Source organism: Polypterus senegalus, chromosome 14, assembly GCF_016835505.1.
Source record: "Polypterus senegalus isolate Bchr_013 chromosome 14, ASM1683550v1, whole genome shotgun sequence".
NCBI lineage: Eukaryota > Metazoa > Chordata > Cladistia > Polypteriformes > Polypteridae > Polypterus > Polypterus senegalus.
The window spans coordinates 64,699,623-64,725,793 of record NC_053167.1 but is presented as its reverse complement, the minus strand read 5'-3'; the positions used below and the strand labels follow the sequence as shown (position 1 = coordinate 64,725,793).

The 26,171-nt window shown below is 38.6% G+C and overlaps 1 protein-coding gene across 4 annotated transcripts in view; it reads left to right on the top strand.

Annotated features, from left to right (window-relative positions):
• The window catches only part of LOC120514986 (protein BCAP-like), a 77,855-nt gene extending 62,578 nt beyond the window's left edge, over nucleotides 1-15,277 (top strand). For all 4 annotated transcript variants that reach the window (XM_039735658.1, XM_039735655.1, XM_039735656.1 and 1 more), the window contains 2 exons: nucleotides 6,055-6,180; nucleotides 14,908-15,277. In XM_039735658.1, coding sequence (XP_039591592.1) covers nucleotides 6,055-6,180; nucleotides 14,908-15,069 — 288 coding nt within the window. In that variant the 3' untranslated portion in view covers nucleotides 15,070-15,277. The remainder of the gene's footprint in view (nucleotides 1-6,054; nucleotides 6,181-14,907) is intronic.
• The last annotated feature ends 10,894 nt before the right edge of the window (nucleotides 15,278-26,171 follow it).

The following is a 26,171-nucleotide window of genomic DNA, read 5'->3' as shown; positions in this document are numbered from 1 at the left end:
AGAAAACATGCTTGATTTCATGTGTCATTTTAACATATTAATTGGCCTTTTTTTGCCTAGTAAAATTGTATAGTGTGCTTATAAATAGCGTGTGTCCATTGAAGAAATGCAAGTTCAATCCACATATTTTAGTTTATTGCATAAATTGTTTGTATATAATAACTGTGAGTAAAGCCTCTTTTAAAGCTAAATACATAAAATGAATATCTTGTAAAATACTTTAACGTTTAAACTATAATATTTATTAGTAATGTTTGTGTTTTCATTAACCTTGAAGATTGCTGTTTAATAGTACTAGGGGGCTCCGCCCCCTGCTTGCTTCGCTCTCCCACCCCAGAGATTGTTATTTTCATGGGAATTGTTACATATGCATTATTTTCACTTTCACTTTTACTTTAAAACAATACTGTACTTTCCTTTATTTCCGGCCCTGGGCGTGGTTAAATCTCTTTCTCGCAGGTGTTGTGAAGGGAGGGCGGCTGAACGCACGCTAAGGAGAAGCGATTGGATCATCTGCTGGCTTGTTGCTGCTGCTGCTGGCGAGCTGCGTATTCTGCTTGTTGCGCTGTGCATTGATCATTTAAAAGCCTGTACAGCAGCTGTCCTTTCACCACTTCGCGTCTCTGCCGCTCGTTGTTTTGGGGGTTTGACTGTTTAGCTGATTGTATGCTAAGGAGTAGCAGTCGGATCATCTGCCGGCTTGCTGCTCCTGGCGAGCTCCATGTTCTGCCTGTTGCTTGTCGTTGTTTTAAGAACTGGGTGCACATGAAGTGTGTCTGCCAAAAGCATTCTAGCAACTGCTAAGTTAGATGTCCGTGAACTTGTTTTAAATGTTGTCTCACTACCTTGTCTCGCTTGACATTAGTGTCTCTTGCGGGACGTCAGATTGTCTTCCGAGAAGATCACGTCTCGTCTCCCTAGTCTCCCTTCCAAGATTTTTTTTTATATTAGAGAGATTGTTTGTAACGGTAGTGTTGTGACAGTTTTCAGTATTACATCTGAAAGGATTTGCAATTGGATTATTTATATTTCTTTAAAGTTTTGAATTATCTCTTTATTTTACACCACACAAACATTTATAAATGTAAGTTTTTACCAATCTGTTTAACTGCCTGATAAAGAAGACTTCAGGTGTAATGTGTGGTGGAGTCACTTCATATTAACCTCTTATGCCCTAGGGACTTTTGGCAGTATTGCACCTAAATTTACATACCTAAAACTAAAATGGCTGTTATTCTGCTTATGTAATAAAGGAGCTACAAATAGCTGAAGGGTAGTGAATGTAACACTCCAAGTATTTTTATAACTAAAAACCTTTGTTTCATACCAACTTTGACTAAATGAAACACAAAATCAATTTATTGCTTTTGGGATATCTCTGAAAAAAAAAAACAGATTTTACAATTCATAACTAAGACAATTTATGATGCACAACCCTTGATTCAAGTTTCTTTTATATATACAGTCATTTTCCTAAGTCGCTATAGACCAAATTCAAAATGTGTGTCTCTGACCTGCTTGTGCTGGCACTGGGCAGTCTGACTAGCCAAAAATTCTTCTTGTACCTAGACATTATTCAAAGTATGGTCACCATGCTGAATACCACTTCATGAAGATTTCATGATGTGATCGCTCTGCGACATTTATGCCCTTTTTTTTTTTTTTTAAACTTGGACAGAGACTTCATTAGCTTCCATAAATTTACAGTAAGAGCTTACTGCTCATTTACAACATCAACAGGTTGTTTTCCTTTGCTATTTTCAGCACACTTCCTTACAAGACATAGATTGGGGACAACCAGTGAATTTTTCAGAGAGTGGCCATCATGCTACAGCTGTTAAAGTGCAAACTTGTTTTACAAAGTCAGAAAGAACTCTCACATCTAACCTTAAGTTGATGTGAAATACACAGCCATCATTAAAGAGGTAAAATATAAGGTTTATGTGATCATCCAAAAACTAACCTTGTTCTCAGAAAATAATATTGGTTTTAGTCCCATTTCATATTGCACTGAGTAAGCCCAACAGGCTAGTAATAATTGCAGCAAAAGTTGGTGAAAGTTTACCGTCTCTGAGAAGAGTGGATTTTCCATGTGAAGAGATTTTGGATAACACTGTTTATATAATATATGAGTTGTGTATTAAACTCATTATTTATTATTACTTATTTTTGGAATCTGGATTAAGAGCTGATTATATTAAGGGTCAATAATAAGCAGCATGTAGATATTTCCAATTGTGAAATACTCTGCTAGAAATTAATTTTAGAATGTAGCAACAAGGAAACAATATTTTAGTGGGGTATTCAACTAAACCTAGCAATTTTCATATATACAACTAATACTTGTCATAAGCTACTAATGTGTAATATTCCATCTTCTTAAGTTTTGACACAGAAAAGTCTGCTCCAGTGAGAAGTCAGGCCCTTGACATGGTGAGGAAAAATTCTGTATTGCTCTTTACTGATAGACTTTTTCTCAAAGGCTTTTTATGAATCCAGAAATTTATCAGTACAAAATACTAGAAGACACACAGCAGGGTGACTGTTGTGCTTTTGACTTTTACTTGACTGTGGAATTTATCTTATTTCTTAACTGATCAAAATAAAATTGATTTTTAACTAAATGAATGGTTTCACATATCATAGCCTTGTCACTTCTCGTCTGGATTATTGCAATTCCCTTTTCCTTGGTCTTTCTCTCATATCTCTTTATAAGCTTGAACTGGTCCAGAATTCAGCTGCCCACATCATTACTAGAACCCCCTCTATTCACAATATCACTCCCGTTTTGCAGCAGCTTCAGTGGCTTCCAGTTCAATTCAGAATTCTCCTACTAATATTTAAGGCTGTCCACAACCTCCATATCTGTCTGACCTCCTCCATTTTGCCATTCCTTCCTGTACCCTTAGATCCTCTTCCTCCATCCACTTGACTTTGTCCATCTTACCACTATGGGGAGTGAATGCTCTGCTCCCCAGCTTTGGAACTCGCTACCATCTGAGCTTAGAAATATTGAATCATTTTTACTTTTCAAATCTAAACTTAAAACTTATTTGTTTAAGACTACTTTTTCTCTTTGATTACATTTGTTCTGTCTGCCTTTTTTATATTTTACTTTTGTTTATAATCTGTGTTTTATCTATTGTTCTGTGTCCTTGAGTGTTTAGAAAGGCGGCCATAAATAAATAAAATTAATTATTATTATTATAAAAATAACTAGGAGGCTCCGCCCCCTGCTCACTTCGCTTCCCCACCCCCATGTTTGGTTTACCAGATATACAATTTAAAGAGATTGTTATTTTTCATGGGAATTGTTACATACTGTACGCATTATTTTCACATTTACTTTAAAAACTTTTGTAAAAACAATACTTGACCTTTATTTCCGGTCAGGGCGTGATTACATCTCTTTCTTGCTGGATGTATAACGCTGCTCGCGTTGTAAGGGGGGTGTGTGGGTGTGGGGATGTGAACGTGCGCTAAGGAGATGCCGTCGGATCATCTGCTGTCTTTCTGCTGCTGGCGAGCTGCCTTTTCTGCTTTTCGCATGTCGTTTTTAAGAGCTGGGAGCACATGATGCGTGTCTGCTGAAAGCAATCCAACAACTGCTAGGTGTTAGATGTCTGTGGGCTTGTTTTAAATGATGGCTCACTGCCTTGTCTCGCGTAACGTTGTAAAAACAATACTTGTCCTTTATTTCCGTCCCCGGGTCGTGGTTAAATCTCTTTCTCACAGGACGTATAACGCTGCTAGCATTGTGAAGCGGGGGCAGCTGCCCGTCGATCATTTTAAAGCCTGTACAGCCGCTGTCCTTTTTGCCACTTTGTGTCTCTGCTGCTTGCGTTGTGAAGAGCGGGGATAGGGTGGCTTAACGCACTCAAGGAGAAGTGGTCGAATCATCTGCTGCGAGCTGCGTGTTTTGCTTGTCATTGTTTTAAGAGCTGGGAGCAAGTTAAAGTGTCTCTCACGGGACTTCAAATTGTCTTCTGAGAATATCACGTCTCGTCTCCCTAGTCTGCCTCCCCAAGATTTTTTATTATAATGGAGACATGTTTTTCTAATCGTTTGTCTCATACATTTAAGAGTGGCTTTATTCCTGGTTTTCTCACTGCTTCCCTTCTTAATTTCAAGCTGCTAAAATGTTCCTGTTACTCATCACCCATCTATCATAGATATTTAAAATGTCTTCACTAAAAATGTAAATATCGGAACCACAAGTAAATGTTGAAAAATTAATGTCTGGTTCAGGCTTATTTTGGTTTTATATAAAAGTAGCTGTGCTACCCAATACAAGACAATGGGTTTGCATTATACTGTCATCAGTTAATCAGGTGTATCAATAGTACTGTGCAACTAAATGCTATTCTGTACATAATATGTGTAAGTATTTTCTTTACTAAGGGCTAATATTGGTTTGCAGTATGGTGTAGTGGTTACAGCTTTGGACCTAGGACTTGAAAGCCTGAGAGTGTGGGTTCATATCTGGCTACTTGACACTTTGTGACCATAAACAAATCATTGTTAGAAAATCAAAAGGAAAGAAAAGATGCAAGTCAATTTGGATAAAAGCATTGTTAAAATAATAAGTAATAATATCATTAGGGCACTGGAGCTGCTTACTCTTGAACATGTTGTGCACGATTGTCCATGAGTAAAATATTCCTGCTTTTCCTAGTGACTTGGCTTTTGTTGATGGTCATTGCAAAATACAATTTTACAGGAAAGTGAATTATTTTTAATTGGTAAGGGATAATCTGCTATTTTTCCATTAAGCGGTGCTTTGCCGCCTCTTGAACTGCTCTACTCCCGTGCAGCAGTTTGTACACACTGTGTAACTGTTATCATGCCTTGCACCCTCTGGAAATGCACCCACGACTCCCGAAACTTCACTGGTCAACCCTGCTCCCAGTTCATCATTTATGTGTTGGTACTTGGCGGCATGCGACACTTCATGGGGCTCAAACCAGACTGCATACACCATCGTTTACCATACCATACCATACCATTTTATTTGTTGAGCGCTTAAAAGCACAGCATTACAACTGACCGAAGCGCTGTACAGTTAAAAAAGAAGCAGGACTAAAAACAAAATATTAAAAACAAACATTAAGAGAATTAAAACAGAGATACTAAAAACAGGTCAGAGGACCCAATAAAATAGAGAAATAGGAAGAAGCAAGTGGAAATGAGACAGGTTAAGAATTAAAAGCCAATGTGAAGAAGTGCGTTTTTAGGCATGATTTAAATGTGGCGACTGAGGAGGCTTGCCTAACCACTAAGGGTAGGGAGTTCCAGAGCCTGGGTGCACAGACGGAAAAAGCCCTTTCACCACGAGCTTTAAAATGTGCCTTGGGAACGGTTAGGAGCAGCTGATCTGTGGATCTAAGAACACGAAGAGAATTGTGACGATGGAGCAAGACACTCAAATAGGCACGGGCTAGACCGTTTAGTGCCTTATAGGTTAAGAGGAGTATCTTAAAATCGATTCTGAATCTGATCGGCAGCCAGTGTAGGGTTTTTAAAATTGGTGTAATGTGTTGGCTTCTGCTACTTCCAGCTAGAAGCCTTGCAGCCGCATTCTGAGCCAGTTGGAGTCTAGAAAGAGTTGTTTGACAAATTAAAAAAAAAAAAAAAAACAGTGTTGGCAAATATTTTTTTTCTTTAATGTCGTCATCAAATTTTATCATATCTGTCAAAGCATTTTTGAGATTTTGCGATATTTAGTTTTCCTGTTTGCGGTGGTGTAGTGGTTTTTACCCCCAAATATTGATACATGGAAATGTCCTTTCTTGGAGAATACCTAGTGCCCTTGATGTTACATTCTACCAAATTTGATCTTTTTAACTAAATGAAAATCAGTGTTTTTGTTGGTGGGTGAATGAGTCAGACAAATTTGTATTTTAAATACATTTTTAAATAAATAATAATAACAATAATACAAGAATAAACTTGTTTAATACTCTGTGCTTTTAACTGCTCTTAATGTCATTGTTTCTAATTATTATGTCATATTATACAATGATTATTTTGTTCGTTTTTCTTTTACATTTATAGGTTCCTGAACTAAAGGACATGGCATCGAGTCGAGAAACTGCACTTCAAAGCAAAATACTTGAGTTAGAATCTGATAACAGCCGAAAGCAGAAAGAGTTAAAACATCTCAAACAAGCTAAACAAACTGTAAGTTCAAAATCTTTTGTATGCATACCCATATAAGATGTATTAATGTAATATGCTATTTTATAACCCATTATATCTTGGGAAAACAATAGTGTTGTGGCAGAGGGAAAGAAATGTGAAAATTACCTAATTATGCATTTCATATTTTATTTTCCCCAAACCTAACCTAAAGAACCCCTCCACAATAAATCATTTTTTCAGGGATTTCCAGTCACATACTTCCTCTATGTGATTTTATAGCTGGGGACAGTTGGGGGTAGTCGTGTAATTTGACATACTCAACAACTTAGTCAGACTGGTCTGCTACTCAGTACAAATAAGTTAAACAGATTGATTTTTGTCTTAAATCATAGGGATCAGCTGATGACCAATTAGGGTGGAGTGGTGGCTCTGACGCTAGGGATCTGCACCGGCATTCGGAAGGTTACCGGTTCGAATCCCGTAAATGCCAATAGGGAGCAAGGCCCTTAACCTGCAACAAGCGCTATATAAATGCAAAGAATTAGATATCGTCTGGAATTACAATGCTTAGAATGCAGCCACTAGGAATAAAAAATATGGGTATATTCCTTAAGAACATTCGTGTTTATGTTGTCATTGGCAGAATTTGCCATACTAGGAAAGTTTATGTTCAGGCAGCTAAGCTGTTAGACAAAATGTCGACTGGATGCAAGTAGCAGGCTTTCAATACTTTGGAAATTTGGAACTGTGCTTGGAAGTTGACACAGAGTTGAGTGATTTTGTATTCCCTGTTATATCTGGTTGTGTAACCTGACATCCCGGGCAATGAGAATTAGCAATTTAAGTTTGTTAAATTTGACAAGCCCTCTGACTAAAAGTCATGTAATGTGATGCCCGCTTAAGGGATATATGTATTCATGCCCTTACTCCCAAGGTAAATATGTGAAGATCATTTGTTTTTTATCATGTGTGCCTTAAGCTTGTATGTGAAGTTATTGCAAGGGGTCATTTGGAAGGTGTTCCGCTCGCTGGATAAAATAATATGAATGTGATAAAGTAAAGTATCTTTTATTTCCCCGTATGTATTTTGTATGTTTGAAAAGCAGTTTAGCAGAAGAAAAGGGAGGTCACATATAAAGAGAATTGCCTGTTAAAAAGTTCACTGGTATATGCCTTTATAGAAGATTATTTTCTGGATGAATAACTGTAAATAGGGAAAAACAAACAAAAACAACTTCTGTTGGGTTGGCAAATAGCATAACTCACCATCAAAATAACCTTAACTCCTCTCCCAGACATGTCTTAAGGCCAATCCCCAAACCCTCCACAGAGATACAAATGACTTGCTGTCATTGAGGCAACTATTCTGGGGTAAAACCTTGTCTCCTCTGTTCATGAATTTAAGTTCACCTGAAAATTAATCTTTAGTCTGGGAGTGACCTTAAATATTCCTTGAAATCCATGGAACAATCAATTAAAAGATTTTTTTTTGTGCTTTAAAATGAGCAAATGAATGCCCAGAGCTAAGCATCACAAACACGTAGCAACTCTTGAAGGCAAAATGTCCATGGAGGGCAGCCAACTACTTTTGAATAGGTTAAATGGTTTTATATGAACTAATGGGAAAATATCCTTGAAACAGATGTAAGAATGATGCTGTCATAGTGGCTAAAAAATGTGCCACTGCTTATTAAATTTAAATGATACCATACTTTTGCACACAGCTGGTTCTGTTATGTAAATTTCTTTTACATACATAACATTTGTGTTATTATTTGTTGACAATTTTTTTCAAAGTAGAGACTTCAGAAGATTTTTTTTTTTTTGTTGAAAGATGTTGTAAAATGTGAAAATGAAGAACCATCCTTATTATGGCTGCATATGTAAGTCATTGTGTGTGTTGTTTTCTGTAAGAAGCAATTGTCAGTCCAGCAACAAAGAGCAATACAATGAAATCAACTTACACACAGAAATAAGAAGTGTTTTTAGACAGTTACTGGCCCACTGCATCCATCAGGTAGCTAGGTAGTTATGCTTACAATACCACCTGAAAGGTGGCAAAATCAGTCACCCCATAAATAATAATTTTATACGTCACTTGTATTGAATAATCATTAAATATACAATGCACGTCAAACCCAATTGTCAGAAAGTGCAGCAGTTATGGAGGTCTGCAATTCAAAAGTCCTGGAATTAAGCAGGGCAGCAGCTGTGCTGCTGTAACATCTGTAGCTTTAAGAGAATATTATTTTGGTACAATAAACAAATCAGTGTTTACCTAGGAGCTTGGCTCCTTTTTGCTAGAAATATCTGAAAACAAAAGCATTTCTCCTAGTAAAGCATCAAAAAATACTTTTCTCACAGACTGATACAACATAATAGTGAAAGCAAAAATCAAGAATGCATAATAAAAATGAAGAAAAATAAATGTACCATTATAAACCTAAATAGAAATAAAATGTGCATTTTATGTGAAAACATAATATTTTACAAGCGGGTTATGTATATGACTGAAAGTCTTACTAACTACACAAATCCCAATGACACAATGAATATTAATTGCTCTGCATCACTGCCTATACCCACTATATCACAATAGCTCTCTTTTTAGCCTGGAATACACAAGTCCCTGATATTTGTTCCAGAATCTTATGAAAACCCATCATGTACATCATTTCGACCCATGTGTATTATGTAAATTTTTAGTTTTTTTGCTTAGACTCTCTTCCAGCTCAAAGAATCCCACTGCTTCAGGCACCCCACACTTTGATTTTGTTGGAGGGCATGCTCGCCCTCTTCAAAAGCTGCTTACAGCTTATCTACCCATACAAAATGAACTTTCTTTCTTGCACATCATGGGTTTGTCTTAACACCAGTCCTAACTGTGGGGTGAACGTTTTCAAAATCCCTGGATTGTTCCTTCTCACCCTTTGGGAAAGAAACCTTGAGATGGCCCTGCGTCACTTTTTGTGGAATTTTCCAGTCTGGCTCCACTTCAGTTCTAGAGCAGGATCTTCTGCTACTATTCTACCACTATTAATTGCCCATTCTTTTTGCCACAGATATAACATTAGATTTTTCACTGTCTTTGTTATTTCATTTCCATCTCCTTTAACCATGATGTCATCAAAACTGTGGTAATGCACTTTGTTTTGCATCCTGTGAGGTTTCTATCAACTCATGGCAGAGCTTGAGGCTCTTGAGTGGTATGGTGCAGAGGTAGTCTGCTTCCTAATCTTGTAACCTGCATAACATATGTTGCTCTCCTGACACCCTACCCCTTCTCTCCTAGTGGCAAAATTTACAAAATCATAGGATACTGACGATGAGTATCTACTAAGAACAGCAAGTACTTTCATTTATCAGTAAATGAAGGAAGCTCATGACAATGGACCCAACAGTCATACCTTCAGTGGCTTTGTAAGCTGCTGCCTTTGTCCACTCAAGGAAGTTTTGCCCCATGTACATCAGCTGCATACATTCTCTCAGGTTATCTGTAGGTGCGTTTTTCTTGCACTGGGTCCCTTGACCTCCATAATACAATTCACTCACTTATCTTCATTGTTATTACGATTTGGTTAGCATCTTCATCCAAGAGGACCTGGAATACCAGAATACATTACAACAGTGTGTTTCAACCTTTTCGCTGGAGTGGAACCCTGCGCGAATGGTTACCTTGCTCACGGAACCCTGTGCAATTTTCCACCAGTATGTCCTGTATCATTAGGACTTTTTCGGCGGAACCCTTGACTAGCACTCACGGAACCCTTGGGTTCCCAGGAACCCCGGTTGAACAACACTGCATTACAACTTACAGGTAGTTTAAGTGTCTTGTACAGGGTCCTACAGTAAGGAGGAGGGTGGGACTGAACATGTAGCTATTTGGTTTAAGGTCCAGTGCCTTAGCCACTACACCACACGATCTTCAGTAATCTTCACCACAAGTTGTTTTCCTCCCCCTAATCGGCTATAGTATAGTTGTTGGGTGCTTTAGTAGCTTTCACGGCCTTGTGAGGTCTTGCCTGGTTGAGGTTTTGGCAAACTAAAAGCTGCCGGTTACTCTCATGGCAATGCCAGTTTGCACAGCACGCATCACATCATGCGTCAGTCATGTCCCAGTGGTTAATTTCCTGCAGTTTATCATGCAAACCATAGACTCTAATCATAATCTCTGTGGTTTGCTTTGCTGTGCCGCTTTGCTCCATGAACAGATGTTTTACACACACATGCATCTGCCAGTATTGGTTTTGTAGTTAACTGGAAGAGGTACATTTTTTTATTTAGTTTTTTTGGTAATATGGTTCTTAACAGCCTTAACACGGCCATGTATGGGCTCACATATGCTATTTGGTGGCAGGTCTGTGGATCAGATCTAGTTTAAAACGGTTAAAAGTCACGCTTATATATGGAATGCTTTATATTGTGTAACGAATTGAAGTTAAGAATATGGACTACATTCTGATGTCTTACTTTTAATGTTTGCCATATTAAAGAATTTGCAAGTGTGGAAAATTAACAGAGAAAACTTTGCATATTTTTTCTTGTTTATTTCTAAGTTCTTCAAGCAACCACAGACATCATTACTAAAACATTAAATGGAAAGTATTGTCCAACCTGATTATCTGGAGTAGGAATAAAGCAAGGCTCTCTCTCTCTCTCTCTCTCTCTCTCTCTCTCATACACTCACTCTCATATGGGGAACATTTAGAGTCTCTGGTTAATTTAACATGTAGCATGAGAGGAAAACTGAAGTACTTGTACAAAAACTTGTAAAGACGTGAGGGGAATGTGCAAACTCCACACATTCATTGCCCAATTTGAGATGTTGATCCCCATCTCTGGGGAGGAAAGGCAGTGGCAGCATCCTCTGCTTTATCCTGCCACCTTTCAAAATGATGCTGTTTTTAACTTTTTCATCTCAACTGCCTTATCAGTTCAAAGTAAAAAAAGAATCTCTATATGTACATGTCCCCATGTTGTTTTAGTCAGTGTTGTTTTGGTCTCCAGGCTACAAAAAGGACATAGCAGCACTAGAAAAAGTCAAGAGAAAAGCGACTAGGCTGATTCCAGGGCTACAAGGGATGAATTATGAAGAAAGATTAAAAGAGCTGAGCCTTTACAGTTTAAGCAAAGGAAGATTAAGATGTGACATGATTGAAGTGTTTAAAATCATGAAGGGGATTAGTACAGAGGATCGAGACTTGTATTTTAAAATTAGTTCATCAAGAACACGTGGACACAGTTGGAAACTTGTAAAGTGTAAATTTTGCCCAAACATTAGGAAGAATTTCTTTACTATGGTTTAGTTTAATGGACATGGAAACTGTGTGAATATCTGTTCCACTTCTCTTACCATTCCCGAGTTTGAAATGAAATTAGCCACTTACAATACTTTGTGTTTTATTAAGCTGAAGTTAGCTTTCAATGAACCTTTGACCCAAGGCCATTAAGAAAAGACAAGCCAATGTATACCTAACCTAGATGAGTAAGGCCAACTGGTGGCCCAGCCCAGCCCAGCCCTGAGTGTCTCTCATTGCGATTTGAGAGAAATACTTTGAAGATCTGCTGACGTGTCTGAAGCCTCTGGTCCTGCTCTATGGTCAAAGTCAGTCTAATATCAGGCACCTCCAAGAGTCATTAGATCTCCACAATGCACCAGTATTTGGTTTATCTGTTTTAGGGAATTTCATTTTATTTAACACACATGAACATGTTCATCAAGTCTTAACTGAGTAAGAATAATTGTAATTTCCAATCTAAGGCAAGGCCATTTAGAAAATACAAAATAAAACCTAGTTTTTGTGCTAAAAACAAAACAATGAAACAATAGGATACCAAGAGAAATTGTGTTACCTCATTTTTTGTATGTGCTGTTTTGTAGCCATTGTGCTTCTACACCATTAGTAACTGCTGACTCTGGTTTAGTTTAATGCTTCTGTCCTCCGGGCAAACTGTCTGCATCACTTTAGCAAAGCATGGCAGGCTGCTAATAGCCAGAACTTGTGCAGCTGGTAACCATTGAGCCTCATTCCTGTATTCTTATCAGTGTTTCCCACTGTATTAGATCACTCTCCACTTTGAGACAGTTTAGTCAGCAGTGGACATTCTCATTTCAGTTATTATAGGAATGATCTGATGAAATATGAGTTTTGCCATGAAGCCACTTTTAATGAAACTTTACCAAATGTAACGTTCATGTGCAGTACATGTTTTAGTCTTTGCTGACTGTAATATTCTTGTGCGTCATAAAGCTTTTCATAAACATCCACAGCTTTATTAAACATGTTAAGGTCAGTAAGTCAGATATTTCATTTCTGTCTTTTTAAATACACTCCATGCTGTACATTGAGTATGGCATTATTTTGTGGATTTAAACCTGCTCGATGTCTGACTTTAAACTGCCGTGCCGTGGCTCATGTCGGACAAACCTGTTATTGGACCAGAGCTCTGCTCCGCTGAGGGTTTTTTTTTTTCTTTTAAACATGTCTTAGGAAGGTTATGAATAACATTAAGCTAGTCAACCTCCACCTCTAACACTTGTGTCTCTGCTGCCGTCTGGTAAGCGTTATTGAAGCATTAAAGCATGCACTCCCTGATTATGAGATGGCTTCTTTCCGCAAGATGTCAGAGTTCGACCTTGTCAGTCTTTGCTACTGGTTCACCATGATTTATGTGTATGCCAGTTTTATTGTAATTGCTGTCAGTTTTTATTGTAGTTGTTTCTGTTCACTATTATTTATTGGTCTCTATCTTTTTGGTCTATGTTATTTAAGTGGTATGTGTTCGTACACGAGAGGTGCTATGGTTGAGCAGTGGTTAGTGCTGCTGTCTTATAGCTTCGAGCCCTTGGCTCATATTTCGGCCTAGTCTTCTTTTGTGTGGAGTTTGCATGTTCTTTCCGTGCCTGTTTAAGGTATCTGCTCCAGTTTAGTCCTACCCGAATGCATCTTGAGATAGACTGACATCCCATCAGGGCACCAGGACTAGGCCCTACAGACTTGAGCATGCAAGTATTTTGTTGCACTTGACTAAAAGTTTTCTTCCTTTTGAAAGCAATTTCGGCTGTTGTAGTAATTCACTCTATTAAAAACTGAACTCCAGATGAAGGCTGGTTGCATCTGATTGAAAAATTGGTTGAAAAGTGATTTGAAAATAAAGTATAATTACCTAAATTAAATGTTTACCATACTAAACAATAAGTCAAGAGCTCTTGTCCAGTTTCTCTGTTTGTTTTTCTGCCCTACACAAGCCACAAGTCTCAGTTGCTACTGTCAGTGGAGTTGCAGGATGTGCGAAGCTTAAAAGTTTTTTATTTTGCAGTTTACTGGACACGGGTAGGCAATGAGCAGCAAGTCATCAATTACCATCCGTTATTTCAAGAAGGTACTTTTCAAGCAGACCAGTGTATTTGTTGTCCTTTATGGTATGCTAAGTGTTGTGTTTTTGTGTGGACTCTGCACATTTTCCCAGCGAGTATGGCTCTTCTATTATAACACTAAACTGCTGTGACATGTTGATTGCGCTGTGATCTGCTGTTTCTTCTTCTAAACGTTTATACCGCTTTCCTGCAGCTTCATTTGCCCGCCGTTTTATTAACGCAGTAAGCCCAGCTGCCATGTGCACATGCACTTACTTGTAGAGGCCATCAACAGATCGCCTTTCTCTCTGCGCCAGCTTTGAGCACTTGAAGGTGCTTTGCAAGGTGAACTTCCATTTGTGGAATGCTTTGTTTCCAGAAGTTGATTCTAAACATTTCAAAACACTAGTGTCTTAGAAAAACTAATGAAACATCCAGGAGGATTGTGTTTTAACGTACACAGTAATAATTAAAGCAGTGCTTGTGTTGCAGCTCCTTCTATTAAAGAAAGTGTAATTCATGCTCATGGGTCACAAAAACTGACATTATTTGTGTATTTCACTGTGAGTAAAATACATAGTGCAGGAATTGTTACATTTATTGGAAGAGCTGCACCTAAAAAGCTTTACTGCTGAAGTCCCGATTATGATAGTGATGGCTTAAGTTGCAATAAGAGCCAGGAAGGAAGCGCAGGCGCACACCTGCATCGGCGTATTGTTACAGTGGAAAGTCCATTTATCTGTAGCTTAAGCTGTAACAACAGGAGGGCCCAGGTAACAAAAGGCAACGTCAACACACATTTTAAAGCAACACTAGCGTGTTTTAATTGCGTTTCATCTGGGCACTGCCTGTGTACTTTTTTCCTTATTAGTATTTATTGCTTTAGAAAATGAAACGCACCAAAGTAGCTGGATTGAATGATGAATCGCAGTTTGACATTTGATTCAGAGATCACAGGAAACAACATCCCTGACAAGTAGGGGCCTGACTTTGATACACTCGCTGAAGGCAATTTCCAACTCTTGCAGTAAAAGGGGGGCCAAAATACAACATTTTTGTTAATGTTATGTAAATATTTAATCTTGTCAGGTAAGTGCATTGAGCGACTTTTCAGAATATTTTCAGTATGCACAGTTCAACACAACATTACCAAGATCATTTTTAATAAGGTGGATCTCTAAAACCTACATTATAAAAAAAAAAATAACTTCAGAGCAAAATTAAAAAAAGACTTTAAAGTTTATTAACCAGAACGTTAGCAACTGCCGTAGTGGGTACATGAAATCCACGGCAGACTCTGAGGCCCCGGGACCTTTAAATTGGATTAAGTGGCTTTGGAAATGGATGCTGGATGAAGGGAGGCACATTTTTGAAATATGAATTTCTTTGCTCATATCTCTTTTTTGCAGGCAGAAAATCTGTATGAAATGCGTTTGAAAGAAATGCAGAAGAATTTGGAAGAATCTGAAAACCACAAGCAGAGCATACAGAACTATGTGGATTTTTTGAAAAAGTCCTACTCCACCATGTTTGGAGAAGGCTTCTCTCCCGGTTTTGCTCCATCCTTTTAGGTAGCAAAGCCTCTTTTTGCATTCATTATCATTTTTTTATGATGATTTGATGTACCTTATATGCATTAATCAGGTCTTTTTAAGTCTTCACTAAAGGCAATTTGTGAAATAATTTAAAAACGCTAATCCAGAAGTGTAGTGCATCCACTGATGAGATCTGCAGCATTTCAGCACACACCGACTTTCCTATATTTTATATTTTTGTATTATGGATGTTAATTTATTAAAATGATTTTTATTAAATAAATAAAATATTTTGTTCACAATGTATATTGTATTTTTTCCATTGCTAATTAATGTTCTGTTTCAGCATTCTTACTAAATACGGCAAATGGTTATGGGTTAAAAGCCGTCGTGCATGGCTTTACAGTTATTATTTAGTAAAATGTATTACAGCATGTAGGTAGTAATGTGGGTGGTGTCATATGTTAGCCTTTTAATGCACTAATCATAACTACAAGGAGCTTTCATTTTTCTTTCTTTCCATTTTGTGGTGAAATTCACGTCTTGTATATTTTCCTGGCACTCGGACAGCTGGCAGGGCTCGTGTAACATGACTTTTCTTGTATATTCCTGCTTCCACCTGCCATTTACTCCGTGCTTCACTGACTCTTAGTTTATTTTTAAAAATCTCATGCAGCTGACTGATTTATATATCCATACACCTACAGTGAAGCAATCGCAGCTCATCCTGAGGAGCACAAAGGATCTCCAAGTCCTCACAGTTCTACCCCAGCGGTGCCTCTGCTGCCACATCACCACTCTGTCTGTCTGCAAGGTGAACTCCTGTTAAGCAGAGAACGCCTGGACCATTTTTACTTTAAGGTGGGCTAAACACACCAGTTGGGCCCCACAATGGAAACACACTTACTGGGCTTCTCAAAAAATGAATCACCATTAAAATCATTGCTGTTGTATGCAAAGAGCCTGATTGCTGATTCCTAAGTGCTTCCTCTGGAATATGGCAGGAGAGGAAAGTCAGTAAGAGTAACAGCAGTGTACTTGATGGGCAGGAGGAACACGTTTTAATTGTGAAAGTTGTAGAGAGAAGGGACTAGTAGAGTGAGCCAGCATTGAGTGAACTGAGAGAAAAGGTTCATTACAGTTTCACAGTGCTGGGCATTTATTAACTTAACGCATGTCCTTTCAGGCTGGATGGACTTTACTTTCTCGTGATTTAAGGGTTTTGTATATGCAGAGTTCATTATTCTTTTTATTAATTGATTAAAACAATTCATCTTTATGACATTTACATGACACCATTTTGTTTTTCAGTTGAGGCAGCTACTGATTTTTTTCTTTTTTTTTTAACTGGTGGTGGTCATGTGGTTGTGGCTTCCACAGGAAGCCAGGTTGCTATCCACTGGAGCACATCACGTGATGCCATTATGCAGCCAATGTTTAAGATGCCTGCATGCTAAACCCAGTGTCCCAGGTTTGTGGATGTTATTTAAAACAAAAAAAATCCTTTGAGGTTTTTAGGTAGCATTTTAAGATTAGGTGCTTGGGTTTAGTAACGATCTTCTGGCTTGAGACTACTTTTGGTTCTGATCCTGTTGCTCTTCTCAGCTATTTGATTAACAGCCGTCACTCGGTTCTCTGGCCTGATGCATTTAATTCCAACAAAACAAGAATGGTCACAACAGGAAACTGCAAAGAAGCTTGTGCAATAGTAAGAGATTGTCTGCAATGCTGCACAGTGCTAATCAAACACCTTTCTGGAAATGAACTCTTTTCTGAAATGCCAGAACATTCTTAAACCTCAGCCAGCATCTGAACGTTCGCAGCGTTAAGAGCCAAGTTTATTTTAAAATTGGCAGCACCGTTAGTATTTCATTGGCGACAGAGCTCTGCCATTGTGGAGCTGTTTTTCCAGTGTCAACTGTCAACACTCAGTAGGGAATGACTGCAGGAGGTCCATAGTGACTCGAGCATGAATGTGAACAATATCACAAATAAGATGGACTACCTACTCACGTTTTTTCCTGCTGCCAGAAATGTTGTCCCATTTTGAAAGCTGCAGTGTATAGTTGGCCGTAAAGTAAAAATATTAAAGAAAATCATATGTGCTTGAGCTCCCTCAAAATCAAGAAGGCCATAATGTCAGGATAAATGTTTAGAAAGGCCTGCATGAGCTCATCATGTCAAAAGGACACTTGTGCGTTCATGCAGGTTTGGAAGATTTCTCCCCTAACCTTAACCTTTGCCTCAGTTAATTAGACATACAATCTACAGTGCTGCTTGAAAGCTAGTGAACTTTTTAAAATGTTCATAAATATGACTTCAAACATAATTAGATTTTCACACAAGTCCTAAAAGTGGGTGAAGAGAACACAATTGAACAAATGAGACAATAATATCACACTTGGTCATTTATTTATTGAGGAAAGTCACCCAGTTTTACATATCTGTGATTGGCCAAAGTATGTGAACCTTTGCTTTTAGTATTTGATGTGACCTCCTTTTGCAGTAATAACTGCAACTAAACATGTCCAGTAAGTTGTAATCAGTCCTTCACATTGTCTTGGAGGGATTAAAGCCCATTCCTCCGTACAGAATTGCCTCAACTCAAGGATGTTGCTGGGTTTTCTCAAACCAACTGCACACTTCAAGTCCTTCCACATCAGTTCTATTCGGTTAAGACTATTGCTGCGTGACCCAGTTTCTCTTGAGTTGTAGTCCGTGGACAGATGTCGTGACATTTTCCTTTAGACTTCAGTGGTATAATTCAGAATTCATTTTTGTGTCCACAATGGCAAGTGGTCCTGGCCCAGCCGCAGTCCAACATGCCCAGAGCATGATAACTACAGCCACCACGTTTCACAGATGGGATGAGCTTCTCATGCTGGAATGCAGTGCTTTTCTTTCTCCAAATATAACGCTTCTTATTTGAACCAAAAAACAGTTCTTTTGGTCTCATCTGTCCATAAAACATTACTCCATTAGCTTTGATGATGATGTTTTAAGTCATAGTTATGCAAGAATATGGGAAATTATAAATCGTATGAAATAAAATGATCTTCAAATTTGGAGGCAAATGATACTGTCTTGTCTAAGACAATCTAAGCCGATCAGAAAAATCCTCAACTTTGACGATGCAAACAAATGATAGGTAATGGCAGGCGCATGCGTGAGGCTGTGAAGTTGTGAAAAGATGAATTTAGCCATTTTGGCTCAGTAGCTACCTAATGCAGTGCCTCATTTCTCCATGGTCGATCCTGGCATTTTATTCCCAGTGAGGTTTGCTTGTTGAATTTCCCTTCAGGTACTCCGAACATCCCAAAGATGTGCGTGTTTTGAATTGTTTGGCACCTCTGGGTTTGCTTGCCATGGGTATTTATAGGGTGTGACATTTGATGAATAGGCTCTTCGATCCTGGGCTAGCGCCTGCCTCGGGCACCACCTGACCCTGTGACCTGTAAATGGATGCCTGTTGTATTTTAGCCTGTTCTACAGGATCCTAATGCATTGCCAACGTCCACTGGTGCTTTCCACAATTTGTAAATTTACATGTATTTTATCTGAGATGAATATACATTCAGAACATCCAGTGGAAAACAACAAACACAGTGAACTAACCAATTTAGTTCATATTTTTCTTTATGGGCAAAATTCTGGAACATCACTTCACTTTGCTGTTGTTTAAGAGATTTTCAAAGCCACAGCAAAGCTGTCCACATTCTCCTAGTGATGTTCTGCTGGGCAGTGTGCTTATTTTAAAAGCACAGCATATCACAAGATCATATGGAACAGTGAAATGTAGAGAACAAGGAGTTTCCTTTAATTGTCCCAGATTTAGTTATGTTTTACTTTCCTTTTCTATTGGATAATTGCTTTAATATACAGTGATCTGTTAATGGAATTGGCCATCAAGTAAATAAGCAAAAAACAAATAGAGTACAGCACAATAGCCATATTGGTTGTTCGAGTTGTATTTCTTTTTATCCTTCTAGGGGGCTTTGCCCCCTGCTCTCTTCGCTGTGCAACCCCTGGCCTGTGCTACACGCCAGCCACTTCACGTCTCTGCCACTTTTTAGTCTTGCAGATACGCCTCTTCATTGGGAAACAACACTACTTTTCCCTGATGTCAACACATATTAAATGATCTACAAGTCTCCAACTTAAAGTTTAAATCCAAACAATATATTCAATCTCTTTTCGCTGTTCCATTATTTCACCGAGTAATAATTTCCAGTTGTTTGCGCTAATGCAATTTTTACTGTCATTTTTTGAGACTTTAGAATTTTAGTACTTTCGTTATCTCTAACCTAGATAGATACTTTATTAATCCAAAGGGGAAATTCACATAATCCAGCAGCAGTATACTGATACAAAAAACAATATTAAATTAAAGAGTAATAAAAATGCAGGTAAAAGCAGACAATAACTTTGAATAATGTTAGCATTTACTCCCCCGGGTGGAATTGAAGAGTCGCATAGTGTGGGAGAGGAACGATCTCCTCAGTCTGTCAGTGGAGCAGGACAGTGACAGCAATCTGTCGCTGAAGCTGCTCCTCTGTCTGGAGATGACACTGTTCAGTGGATGCAATGGATTCTCCATAATTGACAGGAGTTTGCTTAATGCCCATCGCTCTGCTACAGATGTTAAACTGTCCAACTTTAATCCTACAATGGAGCCTGCCTTCTTAACAAGTTTGTCCAGGCGTGAGGCGTCCTTCATCTTTATGCTGCCTCCCCAGCACACCACCGCGTAGAAGAGGGCACTCGCCAGAACCGTCTGGTAGAACATCTGCAGCATCTTATTGCATCAGCTCTACTTGTGTGTCGTGCCAGCGTTACGACGTTTAAGTTTGTCATCTACACTTTGTCTTTTATTTCCGGCCCGGGCGTGGTTAAATCACTTGGCACAAAGTCTTGTCTCACGAGACGTGAAAGTATCTCTCTTTAAAAGTCACATCTCGCCCAGGGTAAAAAGTCTCGTCTCGTCCCACGGATTTGTTTATTATAATACAGAGATATCCACACTACTGCGTTTACATTTATAAATGTAATTTTTTAACGGAACTATCTCAGTCCACACTAATTTTTCCTTACATTGTTTATTACAGTATCTCTATCCACGCTAAAATGACCAAAAAAAGTATATGACAAAGATGTTCGCCCACACTGTGTATGTTCACATTTACAGAAAACGTTGACAGCTATGGGTTTTATTGCAAAACTGTGGCAACTGGTAAATTTTCCCTTTATGCATGTATGTAGCATTCAGACTGTTCAAATCACAATTTAGATGGAGATAAGCAACACAAGCAGTGCCATGGAATCCAATGCTTCTATGTGTGCTATATGGGAATCTGAGTTACTTTTGTGAAAGGTGACCAGTCAGGGAATGAGACGTTGTAATGAGCAGGATCCAGTCAGGGAAGGTTTTTAAAAGTCTATATCTTCACACGTCCACATTGTAATGTCAAGCCAGCATTTTTAGAAGGATTTGGTTCTGGAGAGCATTGTCAAAAGTCTCAAAAGATTAAAATGTTGGGATAGAGTGGATGAAAGGCAACTGTGGAGACTCATGTCTGCGTTTTCAGGTAAAAAGGTAGTAGTGTGGACGGGGCCTAAGATCAATTCCCTAATAATCATGGCACACTGATAAAATAGACTTAATATTAAATGGCTTGTTTTTTATTAAATTTAGTTAAAAGTCAGTGTGAGTCAGTGACATCGCACGCCAAATGAGAACTCATCTAAAAAAGAATAATCAAGAAGGACAAGGGAAAGGAACAGGAGCAAGAGAGACCCTAAAAGCAGTGTTCTATGGACAGCTTCTAAGTCTGAAAATGAAGCAATAATCAAAAATGACAAAAAATGAGTGAATAAAAATAAAAACCACAAGATGAGGAAAGACAGGAGTATAGCGTGCCATTTTGTTTAACTCGATTTCAAACTAAAAGGCTTTACTGGATGTGTCTTCTGTTGCTGTGTCTACTTGAAGTCGAATGAATGAAATCTCAGCACGTAGTACGTAGTCGCTAACAGAACAGAAGCAATGGAGATCAGGCCCACTTTGTGAACTACCTGGAGAAAATTGCACCTTGCTTTCAATATCAGACTTTATGCTCCTGAAGTAAGTACATTGTGCAGATTTACTTTAGCAGAAAATAAATAACATCCTCGGCTGAATTATTCAAAACCAAAGCACAATAGCCAGGCACTGTAGGGGTCTCGTCCATAAACATTATGGCAGCAACTAAAAACTTCACATACGCTGGGCCTTGATGTCCTTGGACTTCACAAATTATGGTGTGAGAGAATTCAAGTCTTGTCAGGTATTTCTTCTTTAGTGTGTTTTAATTTTAGATATGTTTGTTTATTTTTCAAATTTGCTAAGATGCACATGTACTTCATTTTTGATACGTAGTTGTTTCTTCTACTCTGAACTCTGTGCTGCCCCTGTAGCCTCAGATCTGCTCCTAATAGTTTACTTATACGCAGTACGTTTGTTACACTTGTTACTACTGTTGTGTTTTATTACTAGGTGTTGTTTTTATGTATTTATGTCTTGCTATTTATGTCAAACTGTTAATTTCTATTCACGTCCCTTTTATGTATTTATTTATCTCCTTGTTTATAGTATAGTACAGCTCTTTACCTACCTCGCACATGTCCTGTGTCTATGTACATGACGTGCTGCAGTCATTTCGTGCCACTGTATGCTGCTGCACGGTGTATGGGTGGTATGACAATAAAGCCACTTGACGTGACTTCTCCTCTGTCAAAGTTTTGTTTTAATTGGGAGCTGAATGTGAGACCTATTAATGTTGAAAGAGCACATTTAAAATGAACAAAATCTAGACTAACCTAGCGGCACGTGGATGTCCCTCTGCAGTCTCATCCATTTATCTGCCAGGTGTGATCTTCACAGGCTTAGTTTGATTTAAAGCCTTTGTTTTGCAGATTGTCTTCTGGGCTAAAGTTACCCAGTGTAGGTAGGGAGGGACACTTGGAAACTGAATTCCAGCTTAGAACTGATGATTTTGAGTTTTTCCATCTTCCATGTTGATTTAGCTCTCATGCAAAAATTCTACACTAGAAACCCACATAATCGGCACACACTAGCCAAGCTTAATAAATCCAGATCTGTGCAATAGACGTCACAGGTTCAGGCCCCAAACAGTTTCACCCCTCTCGTATTTATACAGCCTCTAGCTCAAGTGCCCAGTGCTGCCAGGTATGCTTGTATTGTGGATTAGAGTGAGACACTAAATGGAGGTGGTTTTAAATGTTACCCCTCTTGTAAATGCTGCCTGAAATGCAGTTGTCTCGTCTGTCATCTGCACCACCTCCCTGATAACGATCAACGTCTCTTCTTGGAGTCGAGAATTTGTTGGATTCCATGCTTCCAATTCCTTGCTGCACTGAATCCATGAATGCTGCTTCTTTGTATTTCCTGCTTTACTGTGGTTTTACGAATTGATGTTATTTGCACATTAATAAGCTGAGTGGCTTGTTCAATCCCTGGACCACAAAAAGCATGTGCATTTGGGGGCACCGATGGATGATCGGAGTTCACAGACACTGCTGCAGGTCTCCGTATTCCTACAGGAGTGACTTTTGAAAACGTTGATTTAAAATTGTGGTAAATCGCGATGCTGTATTGGCATCAAAGCCTAAAATGATGAGGGCCTCATTATAAAATGGACTTTAGTGAATGTCTACCATTGAGAAATTGTAAAAGTTACCAACACTGTTTCCAGACGTTCTCGGTCTACCACATTCTGAACAGTGACTTGGCATATGCCAAAAATTCTGTTTAATTATGGAAAATCTCTGTCTCACTTACTAACGATATGTAGGTGAATGATGGAGTTGGCTTTGTCAAAGATAAAAGGTTTTGCTTTGAGTTCATTTCAGAGTTACTGTCATGTGGACACAGTGCAGTGAAATTCCTGCCTGCATGTTTGACTAACACGGAAAAGGCCGCCATAGTCCTTGTCAAGCGCTCAGTTGGTTATCTATAATATAACATTGCAAAATAATGGTGCACAAAAATGGTTTAGCTTTTGTTGGCATACAGTTTTGTGAAATTGATGAATGTGATTTTGCAAAACTCAATAAAAAGGGTGGTATTGAGTTTTTTGCCCATTAAGGGTTTGGCAACACCATACACCCCTTTAGGACCTGTGTATTTCTTAGAAAGGGTTTAGATGAAAATAAATGAGAGGCAGGTAACTGCCTTTTGAAAACTGAATGTGGCTAAATACCACCCATGATCTGATATTCGCTTAGACAAAATAGACAATGATCCATTTATCCAAATCAATTAAGAGTATAAAAATGGCATACCTGCTGTCTTAGATGTGGTCCCGTTTTGGTTGGTACAAAAACTATATGTACACTGCCTTCCATCAGCCCCAGCACTCCTGCTGCCTGATGGGGAAAAAAAAAACAAACCCAAGAGCAGGCCCTCCGATAAAAGACACCATTAAATACTTAAAACCATTAGTAACGAGCTTGTCGCCTATCGACCAAGCCCACAGAGAAGCCAAAGCACGACACCTCAATCCAAAGACAGAGAAGACAGGAGTGTTAACCTGACAAAAGTTACTTATCTTTCTCACGTAACACCTGAGTGATTTATTTTTTTTTTAATTCCATGTACCTGTTGTTCAATTAAGGGTCGAGATACAAGGCCAACGATATCTTCTAGCTTTTTTGAGATAACATATAGTTTAGTCAACAACTAAAACATTCTCAAATGTGCTGAATCCAGGCCAGCGTTACAAGAAGCCTCAGCCCATCCTGACAGCATCAGAAACAGGGTGGGAGCCAGCACTACCTGTGATGTCCATTTCTCAAAGGGCCCACTCGCACTCCAGGGGGGCTGATTTATACTGCACAACTGATTCAAGGTGCAAATGGAATGAAAATCTGAAGGACAACCAATATGCAGGTGAGGAGAAGGTCCAGACTTCTCACAGACTGGCCATAGGGTTGAAACTCAGGAGGCTGGGTTAACCGCCACACCACCATTACACATTCAGCAGGCTTCACCCTAGAAAATCTACATTTTCATGCACAAAGAAATCAAAAATATATTCTACCAGTTCAAATCAGCAAAATTTACACACCCAAATGACGTGCAGTCGCTCAAGTGAAAATCTGAAGGGTTGCTGACTTACAAGTAATTATTTGCCAAAAAGGAAAATTCTGATCTACTGTATTTTTTCGACAAGCTAATTATCCCCGGACTCTTTGTAGCTGAATTCATCTGTACTTGAAATAAACTCTTATTAACCTTTTAATCTAATTTTCTGTGTCATTAGGAATGATTACTGAACTGAGCAATTTGGAAAGCCTGCCCGACAAAGCTAATAACCTACAACATGGTCTCCAGCTGTGAATTTGCAGAAAAAGATTAAAAGTTTCAAGAGTAGCACAATTACAGAAGGAGAAAAAGGTTTTTCGAGGATTTTAATTGAGAGATGTGGGCAGTTCCTGGGATGAAAGCTGTTGGTGAGAGAGGACGGTGGTAGTGCACGCCCTCATATAGCGGTCTGCCAACGTGGCGGCCATGACGCCCAGGTATCTGAACGCTTTCTGCTTGGAGCAACCGGCTGGGAGTGCCTTCTGCATGTCAGTCACATATGTAGCAGTGTTAGAAGTATCTTTGGTACCTTCCAGGGTTCGAAAAATGATTTAATATTTTAGCCTATTGGATTTCTTTAGATTTTCTAGATTTTGATGTATTTCTTTAGTGAACTACTTCAACTGGAAATCTTGAAGAATCCAATGGTGATGTGTATTAGTTACAGTTCTAGGCTCCCAGTATGGCCACGGTCTGTGAGATGTTTGCATGTCCTCCCCATGTTGGTGTTGTGTTGTGCTGTGGGCTCATCATTATCAATGTCAATACAGTTTTAGAAGCCATGAAGAAGGCTAACAGAGTTTTAGGTTATATAGCGCCCTGATAGTGTGCACCGAATGGCCAGACTATTCCAAATACCATAACCACTTTAGCGGTGTTAGTATCACTGATCCACTCAGAGTATTTTAACCCAGTGTATCTGAGTGTGGAATCACAGCTCTACGGCAGCTGATCGAAAAGCTCTACGGCAGGTTGTGTCAAGAGTAGGAAGAAATATTGGGAAAGAGCTTCTAGCACATGCTGCCTTGAACATGTGCACAGTCTATTTGAACTTCTCCTCAGAGCCTCTCCTGTACGGACCTCGCTGTTCAGAAACAGTTTCATCCCAAGACCTCTAAATGCACTCAATCAGTCCGTCAAGTGCTCCCGGTAGAACTGTTTGTACTTATAAGTACGACTGCCTCACTGTAAATTTGCATTACAGTTGTAATCTTGCACAACCTGAGCCACTTATGCTTTCATATTGTATATTTTTCACAGTTTTTTCCTATTATTATTATTTTTTTTGTTGTTATTTTATCATTTTATAGGAAAATAAGTTTATGAAGAATTTGCATATTGAATCTCATTGTACCATACAATAACAATAAAGGAATTAAATTCAGTTGAGAGCACGTATTTACAGATGATGACGACTGGCTTTTAAGTCGATTTAGATTTCCAGGTGCTGTCTTCGGTGAGCTCTTGATATCATTTTAAAGATGAAATGCATTAAAGTATATATATATATATTACATTATACAGATACCTTTTTAACTCCATTTAAATAAAGTATATTGTTAATGATTAAATATGCGAGGACTCTGTTCAGGGATTGTTCCTGTCTAGCGCTGTATGCTTGCTGGGGTTGGCGTGGCCCTCAATGGATGGATGGAATAATTAAACATGTACTACAAGGATATTTCAATGTTCCTTAAATGTTATGAAGAATCGACATTTTAAGCTTACAGATGGCTTGACATTTATTAAATAACCAATTTTGTGGCAATTGGTTATTTGAGGAAAGTAAAGGAAGGACAGGAATCAGGGGTTAGTACGTTTGAAAGAGACAGTACTGCTGCAATACATTATTTTATTGGGGTCGTGCATGGGGCAGCAAGCTTCTTGCAGGAGGCAGGAACAACACTCCAACGTGCTTCAATGTTTTATGCATGCTTTAATTTCTATCATCATGAAAATGATATCAAGTATACTTCTTAGTATTTAAATTGTTCAG